This window comes from Falco cherrug, chromosome 8, assembly GCF_023634085.1.
Source record: "Falco cherrug isolate bFalChe1 chromosome 8, bFalChe1.pri, whole genome shotgun sequence".
Taxonomy (NCBI): Eukaryota; Metazoa; Chordata; class Aves; order Falconiformes; family Falconidae; genus Falco; species Falco cherrug.
Genome location: NC_073704.1, coordinates 65,482,333 through 65,496,834, shown reverse-complemented (window position 1 = coordinate 65,496,834; position 14,502 = coordinate 65,482,333). Strand labels below are relative to the sequence as shown.

The 14,502-nt window shown below is 50.6% G+C and overlaps 2 protein-coding genes and 1 long non-coding RNA gene across 6 annotated transcripts in view; 2 read left to right on the top strand and 1 right to left on the bottom strand.

Moving 5' to 3' along the window:
• Positions 1-8,852, top strand: part of LOC129736597 (uncharacterized) — a 32,989-nt gene extending 24,137 nt beyond the window's left edge. The window contains exons 5-6 of the long non-coding RNA XR_008733424.1: positions 2,487-2,663; positions 7,413-8,852. This is a non-coding gene — a long non-coding RNA (uncharacterized LOC129736597). The remainder of the gene's footprint in view (positions 1-2,486; positions 2,664-7,412) is intronic.
• A 1,105-nt stretch (positions 8,853-9,957) lies between these two features.
• The window catches only part of FGF1 (fibroblast growth factor 1), a 31,959-nt gene continuing 27,414 nt past the window's right edge, over positions 9,958-14,502 (bottom strand). For 2 of the 3 annotated variants that reach the window (XM_005440696.3, XM_055717606.1), the window contains exons 3-4: positions 12,848-12,951; positions 9,958-11,773 (exon numbers count right to left, since the gene is read on the bottom strand). In XM_005440696.3, coding sequence (XP_005440753.1) covers positions 11,579-11,773; positions 12,848-12,951 — 299 coding nt within the window. In that variant the 3' untranslated portion in view covers positions 9,958-11,578. The remainder of the gene's footprint in view (positions 11,774-12,847; positions 12,952-14,502) is intronic. The other variant, XM_055717608.1, reaches the window with a different exon arrangement.
• Positions 11,844-14,502, top strand: part of ARHGAP26 (Rho GTPase activating protein 26) — a 202,996-nt gene continuing 200,337 nt past the window's right edge. For both annotated transcript variants that reach the window (XM_055717605.1, XM_055717604.1), the window contains exon 1: positions 11,844-11,942. The gene's annotated coding sequence lies outside the window, so the exon portion shown is untranslated. The remainder of the gene's footprint in view (positions 11,943-14,502) is intronic.

The window sequence follows — 14,502 nt, the reverse complement described above, 5'->3', positions numbered from 1 at the left end:
CAGGTATCATAGTACATGCACAAGATAAATCAACATGTGTAACAAGCATTAAGGGGGAAGAAGGTATCTTATAGAGACAGAGCCCCAGAGCCTATAGGACTAATTGCCTGGGCAGGCTGGAGGAGCAGATGGCGTTTAAGAGCCATGGGGACCTTTCTCTGCTCTTTGGTGGAGACAGTGTTAATCAGCGTGGCTTAGTGGCTTGTGGCAGATGTCAGGGAGGAACAGGAGGGCTGTTAAGCATGAGGAAATTACTTGCTGTCTAGATGGGCTTAACACAATATAAACCACACGGTATGCACAGAAAGTTAAAGCCTGAAATGGTGAATGAGCTGGAGTTACGCAGCACAGGAGTGCAGACATGAGTGGAGGGTGATGTTTTTCCTGTATGGTGTTGCTTGGAGCTAATGCTGAAGCACAGTGTCCATGCACTGGTCTTTTCCTTCAGATAGAATGACATCTGCAACGTTTCAGGGCCTGCAAGACAGCTATGTTGTTTTTCCCTTCTACTTTGTCACCATCCTTTTTTCCCCTAACAATTTCAGACTGGAAGGAAACCATCTAGAAAGGAGCCTGGGAACAGAGACAATCCAAGCCCAAGCAAGTAGCTTCCTACCAGCTTCCTTCAGGGTCTGGCTCTTCCCACCATGCCACAGAGCTGGGCGATGCGTCCCTCCCTGCCTCTTTACCTGGGCCACACTGAGCACCATTGCAGCTGACGTCTCCCCATATACAGGGAATTTTTCCCAGTTCCTGAACTGGGAAGCAGGACTGCAGCATCTTTGCTCCCCATTTGGCAGCCCCTCGCCTTGCTCAGCTGGGATTTGTGAACTGTCCCTATAAATACATTTCTAGCTGAGCCTTTTGTTCATTCGTTTTCTGCAAAAACCACGCTGCAAAACCTCCCATTCCTAACTTCCTCTTCTTGCTCCTGCTGGATTATACGTGGTGTATGGGGAAACCAGAGTTACCTGTGCATTCAGAGTATTGATATGGGCAGACATGGTAAGGGTACAGTCTGCCTTCCTTATGGATGCCCTTCTCAAACTCTTGCTTAGGAAGGTTTTTTGGCTAGAAAAAAATAGGATGTTTTTTGCATTTGGCAAGTTGGGGAAAATGTGTCTAGACTTAAGGAAAACTGGTAAAATGGTATTTTAATTATGATTCATTACTGCAGTGTCTTGTTTTGGAATTGCACCTTTGGCCAGCATGCATCTCACCAAAGATGCTGTGATAGTGCCCCGCAATTTTCCTGTTGGTTTTAAATTTCATTTAGAAAAACAATTAAAAAAGGGTAAAAAAAAAAAAGCAGCAGAGTTACTCTCTTCACAAAAGTAAAGGCTTTAGGCCAAACCTACTGCTATGAAAATAAACAGAATTTCATTTTTTTGTTGCACGTTCTTCCCATATATTGGATTTCCATGCACGGTGACAAGGATGGATCTGCCAGACTAAGCAGCGATTGGATTCAGATGGCTTTGAGCTGCGATTGGTTTGGCTTTGGAGAGCTGGAACTGTCCTTGGAGAGGGGGGTTTGGACCTGAGCTTGAGGCCTTACTCTCTAAAGAGCAAACCCCTTGCAGCCTGATTTATCTAAGCTGTTTGCTTTTCATGGCTCTGACTGGAAATTATTTTCCTCCTTTATTTGTCCTGTACTTAAGGTGTGTTTTTAATACATGCAACAAGCTGGCAACTGCAGTTGTCATTTGACAGGCTGGACTTGTGTTCACCAGCGTTTGCATGTAGATCTGCATGCAGGCTCTTGTCCAACAGTTGCATTTGTCTTCAGATTATCTTCCCTAATCTCTCTAGAGAAATGTTTCCTGGGGCTGCTGACAGGGTGCTGGCCAGGGAAGCCAAGCTGCCCACGAGTAACCCCTTGAGCTTTGTGCGCGCGCCCTCCTGATTGTGGCACTGTGAGGATGCTGCTGCTCCTGGGCAGCATGGTCCCCTTCGCTGGGGCATCAGTGGTGCCTCACCATGGAGGGGGCACAGGCAGTGCAGGAGCAGAACGGAGAATGTGGCATGGCTGCGACGCTCAGAGGGGAGCTGGTCCCTGCATTTATGCTGGTCCCCCAGGTTGTTCTCTTGCTCTCACTCACCTGTGTTTCGCAGTTGCAGTTGGTGTAGGCACAGGCATGGCAAAACCCGTGGTGAACACCACATACAAAGCACGAGCCGTAAACTGAGACTAATTTGGCACAGAGTTCAGTCATAAAGGATAAATGTGCTTTATGGCCACATTCAGGCTGTAGCTGTAATGGCCAAATAAAACCATACCCAAAGTGATGGAAGCTGTCAGCTCTGCCCCAGGGAATCGGGTTTTCATGCAAGCAAAGGGTGACTATTGCAAATCAGAAAAAGGGCAAAGGACTGAATGACCAGAGTGCGGAGAGAAGCGGGGGGGAAACATTCATGGTGAGCTGAAACTAGCAGTGGGAGCCCCTGTGTTTATCAGTAATTGTGTCATTTCCTCTGTGCTGCAGGTGACTGCTCAGGTGCCTGGCAGAAGAGAGGAAGACACGAGTGCTGCGGTTGCTCTGGGTACAGCAGAGCTGGCTATGCTGGGCCAGGATGCAGGATCAGGCCACACTGGCTCCTTGACGCTGTAGCTCGAGCACTGTGAAACTGCCAAAACCATGAGCAGTGAGCATCTGCGGCAGGTAGGACACCGGGGCTCATCCCTTCTGCCAGGACACTGATTTCCCACTGGTGTTGCCTGAAGAGGTATTTAGCTCCTTTATGCAGTGGGGAAACGGAGGCACGGGATGGTTTCTGAGACTGGGTGCATTTTGGGAATGGCAGCAGATGTGGACCTGAGCCAGGCTGTCTGCTGCTTTCTGTACACTAGCATTGCAGCTTCTGTGAGTCTGCTCCTTGGCCTCAGGGGTCCGGGGCAGGGGAAGTGAGGAAGGAGCTTGCTGCCAGCAGCCTGGTGGACCCAAGACGTTTTTCTAATAACATCCAGAAAGAATCCACAGAAATTGTTAGCATCTCAGAAGCAAAAAGAACATCAGCTTCAGGACAAATGTGATTTGAATGGCTTACGAAGGGCAGCCTAGGGGAGAAGCCCACTGCTGGGGCTCCCCAGATGCCATGGGCACATCTGAAATAGCAAATTCAGTGGTGTGAGCTCTGCTCCCCCAGCAGCCCTGCGCAGGCATGGCCAGGAGCAGCATCCTGCCCAGCAGCGCTGTAACGGAGCCTTTCCTTCTAGGATTAGGCCAACGTTTGCTAATTTGAGTCTAGACACCCCTTTTAATTGAGGCATGTTGCAGCATTTGGCTCTTTTGGTACGTGTGGGTACAGGTGCCCACCCACCCTCCTTCCCAGCTCCTGACCTGCAAAAGGAGGAAATACATGTTGGGATAACTTCTGCAGAGAAACAGTAGATTTGGGGTGGCAGGGAGTGGTCTGAGCTTGTCCCAAGCGTACCTGCCACCCAGGACCCCCTGCTGTGGAGCTGTGCAGGGCAGAGGTGAGCCCTGGCAGTGGGGCTGGGAGGTGGTTTGGTGGTCACTGTGTGTACCAGGGTTTCTCTGTGCCTTTGGTGGTGACAGCAGGTGGTCCCAGGGGAAGGGCCTTGGGGGCCAGGGGGGAGTGAAGATGCTCTGTGCCTTGGGTGATAAATGTGTCTGCAGTCCAGCTCCGGAAACAGCGTAGGGGAGGATATGAGCAGCAGAGGATGCATATCCCAGAAACACTGCGGTGCAATGGCTCCAGAATTCAGTGTGATAAATGTATTTGCCTGTACTGTTGCAGACAATCTGCTTAATGTGGGAAGCAGGGTTTCCTGCAGCACCATATTAGTAGGGAGGGGAAAACCCTGAAAGACAGGAACGGCTGGAGAGAATTAAGCAGGTAAACCCATTACCAGTGACCACTCTTTCTGTGGGGGTTACACTGATGTTTAAGCTGCAGCTTCCTGATGCTCAGTGTCTTGGGAGAAGTAAGAGCTGTGAGTGGGAGCCTCTCCCCGCTCTTGAGGGTCTCGACCAAAAGCTGGGATTAGCAGTTGCCACGAGCTATCCTCGCTCGCCAGAACAAATTGCTGCATGTGCTTAGAAAAAGCCCAACTTGTGCAAACAACTGGCGATGCTTCGAGGGGGAGGTTTGGCAGACCTTTCTCTGGCACATTCCCCTGTTCTCCCCAGCTGGACCTGCACCCTTAAAGTCACAGCTCTTTAATGAACTGATTTACACTGACCAGAAGTTTACCCCAACTCCCTCCATAGCTCAGGAGTGCTGCAGATATGGGCTCTAAAAATGGAGTCACAGCACATGTGGGAATAGATGTGCTGTCCCAAGAGCTTATTTCGGTTAGTGCATCATGATATGGTTTGGCACAACCCATGGCACCTGTGCTTGAGGAAGGCTGAGGAAGGTCTGGGGTGCAGCTGTGGGTGCTGGGGATGGGGTGTGCAGATGGTGGGGGCATGGGCAGTGCTGCTGCATCCCAGAGCCACAGAGAGCTGCAGGGATGAGCATCACCAAGAGCCAGGCTCAGGTTGTGGTGGCCATGGGGGCTCCCTCGGCCCTTGCCAGAGCCTCCGAGGGGACAGTGCTCCATGGCATTGTGGTGCCCTGCGGCCCTGGCCCTGGCCACCCACCACTGCGCTATCCCATGGCTCCCACAGCCTCGAGTGCCCCAAGACGTGTGTGTCCTCCGGCAGCCTTTCTAAAATGCCGACCACAGGAAAAGCAGCAGAAACCCCAGCTTTCCTTTTGCTTAGATTCCCATCAGTTCCCAGAGCTTAATAATAGATTATTTCATACTTCGTTGCTTTGGCTGGGGCTGAGCAGTGTCTTGCGGACGAAGCAGCCCTCTGGGTTAGAGGAAGAGGAAGGAGAAGCCACTTGTGGGATGAGTGTTCTCCCTGTGACCAAACCCTCCCTCGAGGCTTGTCAGGAGCGTAACCCCTTTCTACCCTTCCTGCTTCCCACGGGGGTCCCTTGCCAGCCACGACCCATGTGGGCTGCAGCAGGGGCTCCGTGGGCTGGGAGCAGCACCCGGCACCCCGAGACGGGAGGAGGGGAGAGGGGGACCCGCGGCTTCCAGGGCCCCTTTAAACTCCCTCCCGCTCCATTTATCAGCCAGATGCAGAGCCAGATGTTGGCCTCTCGGTGTCCACCCGCGGGCAGCAGCAGTGTGGGATGGGCTGAGTGCTCCGACCTGCCCCCCGTCCCCGCCGCTACCGCGCCTCCGCATCGCCACCTCCTGGGCACCCGCAGCACGGGGACATCATCGCCAGGTTCTTGTGCTGCGGGAGAGCCCAGTTCCTGTGTGCCTGGCACCGGGCAATCTGGGGTTCAGTGCTTTTTAAATTTTCTTTATTTTTTGGTGCGTCCACTGCTCCAGGAGCTCTTCCCTGCCCATTCCTGCCAGATCCCACTCAAAAACTGGTGGCAAAACAGAAGCAGCCCAGCCACTTGCCTTTGTGATGCTTCCTGGGTTGAAGACATGGAAATGTCCAGGACAATGGATGCGTTGGGCTGGTTCTGTCGGGTGCTCCCCACTGTTCAGGGGCTGTGCTGGGCTGGTAGCTCCTGCAGCCCACCGGCTGACCCTTGCTGCTAGGGCTCCTGCAGCCCTGTGCTGTGCTGAACACTGCAAAGTCAGAGGTCTGGCACCTATGGGAGTAATCTCCCCAGAGACACAGGGAGTGGTGGGCAGGACATCTACTTGCATTTAAAGGGAGCTGGTGATTGACTGCACGGCCACTGGGCCATCTGTCCCATGGAGCGGAGGTGTTGCCCCCCTTTAGCAAACCTGTCAAGCACCTGCAGCCAGACACAGCTGGACAGCCCTGCCCTACCCAGCTTTTACCTTTCCTGGGCATTTTCATGTCATATGTGGAAAACACGTGGGAGCCATTAGACCCAGATTTACATTCTTCCCTAATGATGCAGGATAAACAGTTTACAGGAACTAGCAGTTGGGTTTTAAATCCTGCAGTGGACTCATGAGCCAAACAGGTGGAGAGAGTAGACGAGATTCAGAGTCCTCTGCAGCTTGGGGCTCTGCCTGGCTGATGGCATGTTCTCGAGGCTGCAGTCTGTTAAGATGTCTGTGGAGTTTTAGATCGAGCTAACAAGCTCCTGCACCACACAGCTCTGCTGAGATCCGTGGCCTCTTATTGCCCTTCCTGTGTCCTGACCCTTCTGGACTGGGCTGTTGTGGAAACAAAAAGAGCTGAACAGGGATGCCCTCAACCTGAGAGGTTTGATATGGAGGCAAACATATGGCTTTGGAGAGCCCTGGTGAAGTTGTGTGTGCAGATGCCACAGACCTCAGCACTGGGAGAGGGGTTGTCAGATCACATAAGACCCTGCCTTCCCTGCACCACGTCCTCCTTCCGCCTCTTTAGGATGTGGAATTGCAAGATCCTGGCAAGATCTGCTGGAAGACAGTGCCAGATTGTAGCTGAAAAAGGCAGAAATCTAGCCCATCGGATGCCCCTTGGCTGCTGCTAGGTTTGAATACTGTAAATTTTACTGAGCATCTGAATGCCACTGTCCTTTCCCGCCTAGCCATGCCTCCCTAGCTCACCCTGTCATGCCATGCTGCAGCACTTGCTTTTCCATCCTTCCAACACACTCCAGAAACATTGTGCAGCACGCTTGCGCTCACTACACATATTGGGAAAGATCTTCAGGAGTAATGATTTTATTAAATCTTTTAAGTCTTCTCTTCTCCCCCCCCCTCACCCTAAGGACAGAACTCTCCAAAGCAAGCATGGTTTCTCTGGGTAATGTCATCCTTGCACATTCATCTGTCTGAAGCAATTAGTGTGGCTTCCTTAGGGATTATTTTTCAAAGTGTTGACGTTTTTCCCCAGTTGGGTGTCAGGTGTGTACCTGTGGTGGTCATTTCTGACCAGCAGAAGTCTAACGAGAGGAGTGCCCTGCAGTTAATGAGGTGTTGGAAGACAGCACGACTATATTGGGCATTATGCTTTCCAGCTTTCCAGTTTAATTAGAAACCTGGATCTCCTGGTCATGCATTCATTCATTTTTTGACTTGAGTGACAACCCAGACTTTCACAAGGAATGTGACCACAATGTTTAAGTAAGGGGTTGATGGCACAGCTATCGCTCTGTCTTGCCCAGCTTTGTGTTTGTCATTGGAACATCGTCTGTAGCCTTCCCCAGGTGCTGGACCCGCCAGAGCAGCAGTGCCAGGAGCATTGGCGGTGGATGAGTCCTTCTCTCCTCCTTTCTTCTCCTGCAACTCGTTGGCTAAATCCAGGGTTTTGGCAGATATTCAGTCCTTACTGGACACTGCCAGATACTGGTTTAAATGTCAAACTTCTCAACTCTCATCCGCTGTGATTAAGCAATTACAAGTTCATAGCAGCACAGAAGGTAGAGATGGAGGCGCTCAACCTGCTGAGGGAACCATGTCCCTGCAGGTGTCGGATGCGGGCACACATGACGATGATGATACCCTTATCAGCTGAAGGGTTGCAGGGAGCCATGCATCCACTCCTCGCCCACCATTGGCCTGAACCACCTTTGCTTTACCTCACCATTCAGGTAACTAAAAGCTTGTGTGTGTTTTGTGGTGGCAGCAGAGCTGATGAATTATTGCTTGTTCACCTTTTATAGTGTGATTGTGTAAGCTTGGTATGAATTACATTACATGTGCTTGAATGTGTGAAATAAGGCAACAGTGCAAAACAATGACAGGTGTTTGCCAGTTTAGGGATAACCAGCTAGCTTACCTGTGATATGGTGATATTGAAAAAAAACCCCAAAGTTATCCTACTGCTGTGCTTAATTTTATTTTTTTTGGGGGGGTGGAAGGGTGGGCAGGCGGGAAGGCACCTGTGCAGAGTAGATTTTTTGCAGGCATTGTGTACTTTTAATGAAAATGTTTTAGTTGTTATATACAGTAAAAAACGTGCCTTTTTGGTTGTTGGGAATTATAAGTGAAAACTAGAAGCTGATATTCATAGACCTTCAAGCATTCAGTGTGCACATAGTAAATACCTGCAAGATCATACATCTGATGACCCCATGGGCAGCTGTATGGAAATTTGGCTATGTAAAGGACAAGAAAAGTAGCTGGTATCCTGCAGCCCTCCAGGAGGAGCAGAAATCACCTTTTGACTTGATTTCCATGCTGTTCCCCGAGGTGAGTAACAGCACCAAAGGGCTGTGGCAATGGGTAGGTGCAAGGAAGCTGCCAGGCACTGGCAGGGCTGGTGCCCGCAGGTCCCTGCACTGCTGGGTTCTGCAGCCACAGTGCTGCTGAAGCTGCTGCGTGCTCCTTCCCCACCATGGCTCTGCCATTCTCATACCAGCTCCCTCTTTGCCTGGGAGGACGATTCACCGGGACGATATCAGTGGTAGAGAAAAGATTTCAGAGCCAGAAAGTGCAAAAATTAGCAGAGCAATTCTAGAGTGTGGCTCGTTGCTGCTGCAGTAATATACAAGGCATAGTGCCTTTTATTCCTCCTTCCAAGTAGAGATGGTTTCATCTGAGGCTTGCCAGGAACAGGGAGTGCTTGTTGCCATGTCCCTGTCCTGGATGGCAGGAATGGAAAAAGTGAGCCGGGGAGCCCAGGTGGATGGAAGCCTGAGGCCATGGGAGCTGTGAAGGTGAACTCCAGAGCAAAGCCTGGGGGCTGTGCAAGAAACGTGGACTTTGGGCTCACACCAGTGGGCAAGAGGCTGGGCTGTGGCTCCCCCTCTGTGATGCAGGGCTGATGCCCCAGCTCACCAGCCTAAAGCAGGTTCCCTCCCCAAGAGCTCAGTGCATCAGCTGGTGGGGGCTGTCAGGTCATTTATCATTTATCATTTTTAAGTCAGGATGAGAGAACCGATAAACCTGCGGTGCTGGTTGTGGGGCAGATGACCATCCCTGGTTGTGTTTGCTCAGCACAAAGTGTGTCTCTGCAAACCCTCCCACAGGCACAGCAGTGAGGTGACACACACAGGGGAACGGATCCCAGCAGTACCCCAAGGGACAAGAAAAAATAGATTGCAGTATCTAATTGGCGGATGCTGCCGGCCTTGTCTCGGTCCCCAGAAGGTGCTGTGTGCATGCACACAAGGAGGCTGTGCATAGCCGTCAGAGCCCCAGCTTGGCCCCAGGTTGTGTAAACAGGAAAGTTGTTTGTGTTCTCTCTGCAGAAAGTTTGGTACAGAAACGTGAGCTCTGTTGTTCAGCTCTGAAGTACTCTGTGTAGCTCACCTCTGAGAGAAAAATTTCACTTTGCAAAGCTGGGGAGAGCAGCTGCTCTGATGCTCCTGCCAAATATATACTTCTGCAGTTTCCAAGGGTCTATTATACAAAAATGAAGGTAAAGGAAATTAGATTATCCATCTTTTCCAAACAGGAGTGCTTTTTACCACAGCCACCACTAGTTCAGCAACGTAATGTTTAACTACCTTGTTACACAGTGTACCTAAATGTCTTTTCCGCTCCCCGCCCCCCCCCCCCCCCCCCCCCCCCCCCCCCCCCCGCGCTGAACAAGGAAAGTCAGGCCGGACAGGCGGGACTGTAGGAAGGGAAGCATTAGGAAGAGCATTTAGGAATCATTAGGTACAATGGCTCTGTGCCTGCCCCAGCCCAGCTTGTGGTCCAGGCTAAAGGAGAAGATAGTTCTCATTCCTCAGCCATGTGAACTGCAGCAAGTCCTGTTTTCCCTGGATTTCTGCTCTCCCCTGCCCTGAATTGCCAAATTGAGATTATTATTGTAGAAACAATAAGGAGTGCACAGGCTGTGGCCATCCATTCTTCCATGCAGTGGGAGCAGCATCATCCACTGTGGCACAGGGTCCCCCAGCTCCCTCTGAGGGATGTCCCTGCTCAGGTGCTGCCACTGGAGTGACTGGCTTTTGTGTCTCATCCTGGGGTGAAGCAGCACCGTGCTCCATTTTCACCCCCTGGAAAGATTTAGACTTTTTTACTTGAGTGCCTCTTAATTTCAGACCAAATATAGCCTGCGGCAATATTTCCTTTCAAACTTTATTGTTCTGCCACTGTACGTGCGTATTTTATTTACAGCCTGAAACCTCAGTCTGAAACTGAACAGAGAACTGAACCGAAGGGGAGTTTCGGCAGTGTTCCCCCTGCTGCGGGACAGGCTGCGCAGCGCTGCTGCAGCTCCAGCCTTGCATAAATGAAGGACTCCTGTGCTTCTACTTCCATGGCTGCCGAATCCATCCTGTCGACCATGGTACCCCTGGCCATGTCTCCGCATACACCTCACCCGCAGCCACAGCTGGGCCATGACAAGTCACATGGATGCAACGGAGTTAAACCTATTCCCAATTTAATTTTTAATGCAGTATCACCAGAAAAGGTTAGTAAAAGGCTTTGGGCTACTCTACACATGAGGAAACTCACTGTATGGTAAAATGCTCTTGCCACTCAGGAAGAAGTGATTAGAGAAGCGCTGACTCAGCAAGGCTTTGCCCCAGCGGTGCCTGGGCTGATCTGTCACCCTGTGCAGCTCGTGCCTGGTCGCTGTAAGTGTCTGCAAGTACCCGAGGTGGATGGGGGCAGACGAGCTGAACCAGGGTAGAGCCTGGCAGTGTGGTGCTCCCATGATGCTCTCACCTGGCAAGGAGAGGCTCCTGAGCTGCTCAGGAGATCTGCTTGTTTCCAGGAGAGGAGAAACCCAGCTTCATGGAGGGTTTGGGAGCCACCAAGGGGCCCCAGCGCCACTTTTAGAGCCCCATTTAGCCGGACACTGGGAATGTGGGTGGAAGCCCCTGGGAATGAGGTGCGATGCACTGCCACCATCATGCGGCCTGTTCCCTGCTGCACCATCACACCCTCAGCATCAGACCTGAGTCACTCCCACTCTGCCCCATCCTCACTGGGACAGCAGTGTCAAGGGGCTTTGGTGCCTAGCATTACTTACAAACAGGTTATAGAAGAGACATATTTACTTAATAAATAAATACAAATAACGTATGGCAGGTACTAGTATGAAATATAGCAATATTCATGTTGTAAGGGAGGCTAAGATGTCTAGAGCTTGGAGCTTTTGGCTGATGCTAGTTTAGCTTAACACACCGAGGACATTGGCAAGTATTTCATCAGGCTGGCACTTGATAACATGACTGATGGTGCAACCTGAAACTGCTTGAAAGGCATATTAGAAGCTACATGCTTAGATGGATGAATACGTTAATACAGAGTATCCAGGGAGGTTTTGCCTTAGAATGACTGGGGACAGTAAAAGCCTCCATTTTCTGGTAACAGGGTGTCCTTGGGGTGCCCTTGGCCACGTTTCTGGGTGCCTGCCTGGGACAGGTTTGTGTGTGTCCCTGGGAGCTGCAGAGCGGGCACGATATGACCAACAGCTGGCACAGGGCAGGGGGAGGAGGGATTGCTGATGGGCTTTGCAAGGGTGTCGGGGCTTTTCTCCTCATGGCTGCAAAGCCTTGTGCAGAGCAGAGGACCGACCTCTGTTTTGTCTATTTTTGGTAAAGCCATTACCTAAAGCTCGGAGCTCTAACATTTGGCGCTGTCATACTAGCAAAAAGGGAGGTGGGGTCGGGGGAAAGAAGGTGGCAGTGGTTGGGGTTTGGGGTTGTCTTTGAGCTTCTGGGATGGGGCTTATTCAGCCGAGATGGGCAGTGGGAGGAAAAGGATTGCCTTCTGGCCGTAGTGAGTCCGCGGCCCCAGCTTGCTGTTCCCATTCTTCTTCAGACCTACAAACCAGTTCTTATCCGCGTGCTTTTTGGAGACGTATGTGTTGTAATGGTTTTCTTCAATCCTCTCAAGGAACAGACATTCCTCACCCAGTAACTGCTGAAAGAGAGCCCCAGGTAGTGACAGTGAGATGGGGTGGTGCCATAGTGAGGAGGACATGTGTTCCTAATGCAGCAATCCCAGCTCGGGTGCTCTCTGGCTAGGATGCCATCCAGGCCCACCGCTGAGATCTTCGTGCCCCAGTACAATTCATATTTAAAGCGTGGAGGTAGATAACCTTCATCTAGTCCCCTGGACGACTACTGGAGTAGCTTTTCTGTGACCTGGGCATTTTGGCAGTAACCGAGCCCAGCCCCGTGCTCTGTAAGCTGGTCCTGGCTCCTGCTCTGGCACTAGGCTGTGTGATGGCAGCTGAGGGTTCAGAGCATGAGCACAGGGAACAAAACAGCTCTTTGATGAGGCTAAGCAGCCTGTGACCAAGCTTGTGTTGCACACTTTCCTATAAATGGGACTATTTTCAAAGACCCAGATTATTTTCGGTGACTCTGTGCCCTACAGTTCATGGGCACAGTGGGGTGAGCACAATCCCGCTCACACTGGCACGTTGTGGATGCTGCCACTGCCTCCAGCACAGGGTTTGGTGCAACCAGGATGCAGAGAAAAACATGAGGTCTTTGCTCAGTGGCTGTGGGTCATTGCCTGGGGCTGCTTCCTCTTGCAGCCCTACTAGCAGCTCTGAACTGCCTCGCAAAGCTATGGAGAGGTGGCAGGAGCCAGGCAGAGGTGTGGGCAAGGCGCTGCTGGGTTGGAAGAGCCGGGCTGGAGTTGCACCAGCCCTGCACCCTGCCAGGGACCCTGCCCTGGCCCCATTTACAGAGCTTGCAGCTGCTGAGGGGATAGCAAAGCAGCTGCTGCTCCAGATATGAAATACAATATTTGCCAAGTGTCAGATATGAAACACAGTATTTTTCAAGAGGCAGGGTGGTAAATGGTGTTATTTGGTTATTTATTTATTTTCCCCTAAAATAAAGCCAGATTAAGAGCAGCCATCCAGCTGCCAAAATAATAGACAGAGGCTAATTGTTGCTTGTGGTTTGCATTACTCAGAGCTATGAGATTTCTGCAAACCTCAAACCCTCTCCATGTCTGGTCCCACATAAACCTCTGACTTACCGAGCCATAAAGTAGCCCGTTGGTGTCCATCGCCAGGTACTGCCCAGACTGGGTGCTCTTTATATACACCTCTCCCACGCTTTCCGCACTTAGCTGGAGTTGAACTGAAAGTAAAAATAAAACAAGAACAACAAAAATGAAAGTAGGAAAAAGGAAAGAAAATAAAAAGAGGTTCTCAGAGATAATGTCCAAGGTGCTAGGAGAGTTAGCAGGGTATTTGTTCTGAAGCCTGGCTTACAAAGAGTGTATAGGAAACAGTACAGCATGTAATAGAAATGTCTCCTTATACCCTCTCCATCAAAGAAACCCCACAGCTGTGCTTTAGGAACCAAAGACCAATATTTGCATTGTTTTACATCAAAGGAAGGGCAGCCTTTTGGTTAAGATGCTGGAAGGGGACACAGGAGAGTGGGGGTTTAATTCTGGCTCTACTTTACAAATTTCTCATGTGGTTTTGACAAGACACTTAAGGGGTGACATATGAAGAAGTATTTCAAGAGTGGAAGTAGGGACAGGCAGACTTTAGAAGCCTGTGTTGCAAAACCCCGATCCAAAGCATCCCATCCAGTAGTGTGCCATGGCTGGCTTTATCCAGCATGTCATAGATGGATAGCAGAGAAACAGAAAGGGATGATCTTCATCCTAAAAAAAATACATCCTGTAGGTAGCCATGAGCCACATCCTACGTTGTTCTGGTTTGCGGCACTAATGTGAATTTGGTACTAAACCAAGACTGAGCCTGCCAGCACACAGGCTGGGGGGGGATGATGGGTTCGTGGTGATGCTGTGTCAGTTCATGCAGCCTGCCAGGCACCCACTTTCCGTCCCTGCTACTTATGCCAGACCTCAACTAGAAACTCTAGGGCAAAAGAGCTCCTTATTCATCTTGTGCTGCAGCTGCAGGCTGGCATGTCTGGGCCACCTCTGATCAGCAACCTGTACCTAACACAGCAGATTTAACCCTTCTATTTGCCTGGTAACTTTCCCCCCACCCTGTGCGTTCCTTTTTTTCTTTCTTTGCTAATTACAGGAGTCTCAGAAAATTATTAAAACTTGGCTCAGGTTCTTGTTCAATGTATTTATCAGGAAGAGGCCATTTGGTTGGAGAGCAGCTTTGGGATGACAGCTCTCTAGCCCAGTGTGCTCAGAGTGGACCCCATGCTGCTGTCATGGGTTGGCAGTTAAACTGAAGACTGAGCAACTATCGGCCCCACTGGCACGTGCGGAGGGCTGCAATTATAATTTGCGTGACTTGCAAAATCCAGCTCCTCCACATGATCATTCCCATCTCCCAGTGAGCTTTTTTTTCCTGAGCTTTTACTGTAGAGATCTATAACAAAAATATTTAGGCTGGTTTGAATGAAGTATGAATGGATGCCTCAGCTCCAGCTCTTTCCTTCCTCTTTAGATTTATTTTATTTTATCCTTATTTGGATGAAGTAGAAGGTAATATTACCTCTTGGTATGGCAGAAGCCCCAGTCCCAGTAAAATCTTTGCTGTAGTAGTTCACATTCTTCATTTTTTGGCTTTCCTGCTCAGTAAATGACGGTTAATTAGTAAATTGCGTGGGTGCAGATTTGCAGTAATATGCAGTCCTGTGCTTGCTTGGTTCAGGCTGGGAGCTGGCAGCTGGCAAACCCTGCTGTGGGAGAGC